General features: G+C 47.0%; 1 protein-coding gene across 1 annotated transcript in view; it reads right to left on the bottom strand.

Annotated features, from left to right (window-relative positions):
• Nucleotides 1–6,730, bottom strand: part of LOC149443854 (paired box protein Pax-6-like) — a 63,992-nt gene that overhangs the window by 21,243 nt on the left and 36,019 nt on the right. Inside the window, exon 3 of the mRNA XM_089655179.1 lies at nucleotides 3,330–3,412. Coding sequence (XP_089511305.1) covers nucleotides 3,330–3,412 — 83 coding nt within the window. The remainder of the gene's footprint in view (nucleotides 1–3,329; nucleotides 3,413–6,730) is intronic.

Raw genomic sequence — 6,730 nt, 5'->3', positions numbered from 1 at the left:
TCCTGTGGTCTGATGACACCAAGATCACCTGATTGGGTTCAGGTGGTGTCGGCAACCAGGTGAGGAGTACAAAGAAAAGTGTGTCTTGCCTACAGTCAAGCATGGTGGTGGGAGTGTCATGGTCTGGGGCTGCATGAGTTCTGCCGGCACTGGGGAGCTACAGTTCTTTTGAGGGAACCATGAATGCCAACATGTACTGTGACATACTGAAGCAGAGCATGATCCCCTCCCTTCGGAGACTGGGCCGCAGGGCAGTATTCCAACATAACGACCCCAATCACACCTCCAAGACCACCACTGCCTTGCTAAAGAAGCTGAGGGTAAAGGTGATGGACTGGCCAAGCATGTCTCCAGACCTAAACCCTATTGAGCATCTGTGGGGCATCCTCAAACGGAAGGTGGAGGAGCGCAAGGTCTCTAACATCCACCAGCTCCGTAATGTCGTCATGGAGGAGTGGAAGAGGACTCCAGTGGCAACTTGTGAAGCTCTGGTGACCTCCATGCCCAAGAGGGTTAAGGAAGTGCTGGAAAATAATGGTGTCCACACAAAATATTGACACTGGGCCCAATTTGGACCTTGTCACTTAGGGGTGGACTCACTTTTGTTGCCAGCGGCTTAGACATTAATGGCTGTGTGTTGAGTTATTTTGAGGGGACAGCAAATTTACATGTTATACAAACTGTACACTGACTACGTCACATTGTAGCAAAGTGTCATTTCTTCAGTGTTGTCACATGAAAAGAGAGAATCAAATATTTACAAAAATGTGAGGGGTGGACTCACTTCTGTGAGATACTGTGTATATATTCAACAGTGTATGCAATTCTAAGCTTAAGGTATTGAGCTCTGCAAATAACAAGCTACTTTAAGCAAAGCTATAAAAGCCCATCTCCAGACAGTTATTTTTCAATATATTCAGTACATTTAATATTTTTAAATCCTATTAAAGTTACTTTTCTCTTACTTCAGAAGTTCTTTGGAATCTGCCTTGTGCGCCGCTGGAATGTACAGTGGGAATCGCACTCCTAGCTCCTCGTTGCATCAGAAAAGGATCTCTAATAGATGCCAGTTCCAGTGGTAGCCTCCACCCAGGGGCAGACTGACCATTTAGGAAGTCGGGCACTGCACGAGGGCCCGGGGTCAGAAGGGGGCCCCATGAGATGCCCCTGGTACCTTTCATAGGCTTTTTTGGGTGTGGCTTGAGTGTGGGCAAGGACACAGGGGCCCCATGATACCCTATTGCCCGGGGGCCCCATGAGTTGTCAGTCCGCCCCTGCCTCCACCCTCACTAGAAAGCAGTGGATGGACTAGATGGGGGTCAGGTGCTGATTGACAAGTTACAGGCCTGTGAATCCCCAGTGACAATGCCAATAGTTATGCCCTCTGTAGCATTTTTTGACCCCCACTGTAATGCCAAAAGGTATGGCCTACATGAGAGTGGTAATTCTGCTCTGAACTCAAGAGCAGAGATGCATCGTTGTCACACCATCAAAGGAAGCTGCATTAGATGGACATCACTGGCAGGATCAACTGTACTTGTGAGACTTTGCAGGGGGGACTAAGAGAAAATGTGTAAATCATTTGTACTTTTTCAATGGGAGGCCATAGTTCTGCTGTAGTGTTTGAGCTTTATAATATCCACCTTTTAGATGCTGCCCTTTCATCATGCTGCATACCAGTGGTGTCCCGAGGCAGCTGCGGGGGATGCGGTCGGTGACACCGACCGCACGGGGTGACACCGGACCCGCTCCACGAAAAGGTGAGTTGTAAAGCAAGCCGACGATCCCTGCAGGATGGATCCGATCCATCCTGTGGGGATCGTCGGCTTTCTTTACAACTTACCTTTTCTTGGAGCGGGTCCAGTGTCACCCCGTATAGGTCGCATGTCACGATTCTGTAGGGATTGTCGGCATCCAACCTATATGGGGGTGACACCGGGACATGCGCAGTTGCTTCAGGGGGGACATAACCAGGGGCAGACTGACCATTTGGAAACTCGGGCACTGCCCGAGGGCCCGGGGTCAGTAGGGGGCCCCATGAGATGCCCCTGGTACCTTTTTCATAGGCTTTTTTGAGTTTGGGCAAGAACACAGTGGCCCCATGATCCCCTATTGCCCGGGGGCCCCATGAGTTGTCAGTCCGCTCCTGGACATAACTACATGGGGGACACATCTTGCTGCTACACTGGACCCGCTCCAAGAAATGGTAAGTTGTAAAGAAAGTCGACGATCCCCACAGGATGGATGGGATCTGCGGATTGAGCATAATGGATCGGAGTCTGATCCATTATGCTCAATCTGCAGATCCGATCTATTCTGCGAGGATTGTCGGAGGGGGGTCACCAAGTTTTACCACACCGGGTGACACCAACCCTAGGGACACCTCTGCTGCATACAGTAAGGCATAAAACACTTGTTTAACTGCGATCAATGGGGGGCAATGAGGGCGGCAACATTGAAAAAGTTGTTGTTAAATAGCCTGTTATACACATGAAAAGGAGCCAAGACTTCCACCTGGTGGCTGGAAATTGAAATCTGAAATCTACGTATGCAATATTCACATGCACTAAAAACTTTTTATAATATTCGAAACATAAAAACGTACTATACACAGAACACTATACAGCCACTGCAAACGCCATTATAAAGAAAACTTGACTTTTCAAAGTTGACAGACTCTATCTCAGCCTTCATTTTACATGCATATATAGCGCCCCCTCCTAAGTCTAGGTTCACACCTATGTGTTTTCCGTTGCGTTTTGCAGAAAGCACAGCAGCCCATTTCACATGATCTCATTTGGGACAGGTTCACATCTCCGTGTTTTCACCCGGTGCATTTTTTGGAAAGGGTCAGGGACTTTTTTTACATTTTAAAACGCAAAACGTTGCGGTTTTGGTTCAATAGACTTCAATGGAGACGCTGCAGAAATGCATGTAGTGCATTTTTTTGTGTTTTTTGATGCGTGTTTGATGCGTTTTCTGCCCAGCAACAAGTTTGTAAAAAAAACAGCAAAACGCAGCATGTGCAAAAACGCAACGCAAAAAGCACTGCAGAAACAGATCAAATGCAAAGTGCATAGGTGTGAACCTAGCCTAAGATGTACGAAGTCTGCAACTCCACAAAGTCTAGGCTACACTGGTGATAGAATCTCTTTGCTATTATGAAATTTAAATATTTCTTGCCAATTATCTCATTAGCAGAACACTCATGTCAATGTGCTGCAAATGGGAACAAGCAGTGGCATAGAGATAGTAGCACTCATGTAGCCCTAGGTATATGTTATATTTTACTTGTGTTTTATATATATTATTATTATTATTAGCCTCACCTGGATGCGAGCTTCAGGCAGATCAATCTTTGCTGCTAATCTTTCCCTAGCGAAGACATCAGGGTAGTGCGTCCGCTCAAATTCTTAAAAACAAAAGATAAAAAGCTTAGATAAATTTCACATTCCGAAGCAACTTTCTTCCCTGATAGCATAGATCTCAAAATGCCCCATTAGGGCTCATTCTCGCCCTTGCAGCCGCTCTGAAAACAGATCTAGGGTACATTGCACTTTGAGTCCGGGTTCACATATATGCGGTGCGGTAAATCGCATGTGATTTGCACAGGAACCGCACTGCATTCCTGTGCAAATCACATGCGATTTGTGTGCAAAAGCTGAACCGCAAGTTGCATTTGCGGTACCGCTGATGAACATGTCCCATTTAAGTGTATGGGGCTGCGCCATGCTATGATGAGCCCGGGTTCACGCTGACGCGGTTCGGAATTTGCAGCATTTTCAGTGCGAATTACGCACCGCATCAGAATCACACCCCATTCATGCGGAACTGCTGCGGGTGTATATGTTAAGTTAACCCCTTTACGCCGGCCGCACACAAATGTGCGGACTCCCAGTGTCTGGGCCTAGACGCCAAGCGGACGCACATTTGCGTTCAGGTAAGAAAAAACATATGTGCTGAGAGCGCGCTCCCTGAGCGCTCCCAGCACACATGTCCGGTACTCACGGAAAGGTCCCAATCTGCTCTTTCAATTGGGACCTTTCCCGATCATGTGACCGCCATGACGACGCATCAAAAATTGTAGCTGCTGACTTTTAAAAAACACAAACTCATCTGTCCCTCGTTCCTGCGGTGTGTCCCCTGCAGCCCATTTTACCAGCCGTCTTCTCTCCTTGGGCGCCGGCATCGTCAGTGTGGGCACCCGGCTGTGACAGTTTGCGGCTTCACAGCTACCCACTGCGCATGGGTAAGTAGCACTGCACTTCCTGAATGATCCTGTAGTCTTCTGGGACCTGTCATGTGTCCCAAAAGACTACGGGAAGGGATGACACTTTCCACTTCCGATCGCCTAGGCCAGTGGTCGGCAAGACGCGGCTCGCGAGCCACATGCGGCTCTTTATATGCTTTAATGCAGCTCTTGTGTGCCGGGCGCCCGCTCCCCTCCCTCCTCTCTGGCGGCAGGGACTCTGCAGCGTGATGCAAAAAAAAAACAGCCAGGGCAGCGCGCTCAAATGCAATGATTGGCCAGTCTCGCTGCCACTCACATCTTGATAGCCAGTGATTGGCTGTCAGGATGTGTGTAGGCGGGGCAGCGTGACGAACGTGAGAGGAGCTAGGCTCCTCTCACAGTCCGCCCTGAAGACCGGAACGGCGCGGCAACACGGCGAGAGGAACGCGCGGAGCAAAGGTAAGTGAATTGACACAGGGGGGACTTGGCTTACTACTTGCTACTTACTTACTACTACTATATGAGGGATGAATTACTATATGAGGGATGAATTACTATATGGGGGATGAATTACTATGGGGGATGATTTACTATGGGGGATGAATTACTATATGGGGGATGAATTACTATGGGGGATGAATTACTATATGGGGGATGAATTACTATGGGGGATGAATTACTATATGGGGGATGAATTACTATGGGGGATGAATTACTATGGGGGATGAATTACTATAGGGGGGATGAATTACTATATGGGGAATGAATTACTATATGGGGGATGAATTACTATATGGGGGATGAATTACTATGGGGGATGAATTACTATATGGGGGATGAATTACTATGGGGGATGAATTACTATAGGGGGGATGAATTACTATAGGGGGGATGAATTACTATATGGGGGATGAATTACTATATGGGGGATGAATTACTATGGGGGATGAATTACTATGGGGGATGAATTACTATAAAAACTTATTGAAACTAAAAACAGTGTACCATCCTATGTATTTTCAGTTTTAAAAATGTGGCTCTCAAAATAAATTTCAATCGTGGTTTTGGCGAGATTTGGCTCAGTTGAAAAAAAAGGTTGCCCACCACTGGCCTAGGCGATCTGTGCGGAAGTGGGAGCAGGTACCTGTCAAATTCAGGTACCCACTTCCTTCCGCCCCTCAAAGGTGCCAATCCTTAATGGGGAGCAGGGGACCCTTTTGGCTGGAGCTCCTCTAAGTCCCATAGAATCGCATGACAATGGAAATCACATTGTTTTCAATAGTGCTCGTTCATATCAATGCAACTCAGCATAAAGAAATTATGGAAGAGGTTCCTGTACTACTTTGGTGTGATTCCAGTGATATATTGGCTCCTTAGAACATGCAGCCCTCATCCACGTAGTATCCAAGCAGCATCCAAGTAGCACTACATATTCGTATTGAAAGTCAGATCAAAATTGCAGTATACATCTAGCCTCAAGAGATAAAGAATTAAATCCTTCGGTGGTAGGCCTGTAACAGGCTTAGGTGAAGAGTCAACTTATGGGGGACCTATAGTGAGGACCATGGAAGAGATAAGCGGCTATTCTTTGTTATTGTTGGACTTGCATTTTGCAGAATTATGTCAGGACTGACAAAGTGGGGATGAAGGTTGTGTACTGTTCATTTGTTCTTCTGCTGCAGTAAAAGGCTGAATGTGTGGAAATTCCTTATTCTGAGAAGTGGGCTTTAGGCCTGGAGAATATGAGTGACCAAAGATGGTGGAGTTTCTCCACATTACAGGTGTGTGTGTGTTCTATCTCATTCCTGAGCAAGAGGATGGTGGGAAAGGCCCTTGGCAAGCATGGACATTGCTGGAGGCGAATCTGGGCCCTGTTGACATGCTGATCGAGAAAATGTTTCCAACATTAGTTTGATAGAAGTCGATCTAACAATCATCTTCTGTTGAATGGGGATGGCCATACATGGATCAAAATTTGGCTGGCCCCTGCTGAATCAGCCATATTTTGACCTATCTATGGCCAGTTAAGTCTGCATATATAATGTATGATGATTAACGTGAAACCGCACTGTGTCTGAGCACCACAAACCAAAAATTCTATTTAAATCATTGTTAATATTCGAAGCAAACTCACCCATCCATGTCTCCATGCCAGGGGTGGACTGACCATTTGGAAACTCGGGCACTGCCCGAGGGCCCGGGGTCAGTAGGGGGCCCCATGAGATGCTCCTGGTACCTTTTTACATAGGATTTTTTTGAGTTTGGGCAAGGACACAGGGGCCCCATGATCCCCTATTGCCCGGGGGCCCCATGAGTTGTCAGTCCACCCCTGCTCCATGCTTTATTTTGCTAATAAATCTTTTTGAAAAACACGCCCCTAGTATTTCTGGCTGTGGCCATCTTGAGTAAGAGCAGATGATTCATCTAGCATTTACTTCCTGGAATCCATTTGCCCTTAGCTCAGGCATTGGCTGAGCTGAGAACTTTCCTTCTCCTCCT

The sequence above is a fragment of the Staurois parvus genome, unplaced genomic scaffold (genome assembly GCF_062004578.1).
Source record: "Staurois parvus isolate SC_StPar_1 unplaced genomic scaffold, SC_StPar_1.0 ptg000827l, whole genome shotgun sequence".
Classification (NCBI taxonomy): Eukaryota; Metazoa; Chordata; class Amphibia; order Anura; family Ranidae; genus Staurois; species Staurois parvus.
The sequence above is the reverse complement of the archived record's forward strand: the minus strand, read 5'-3'. Positions and strand labels throughout refer to the sequence as shown.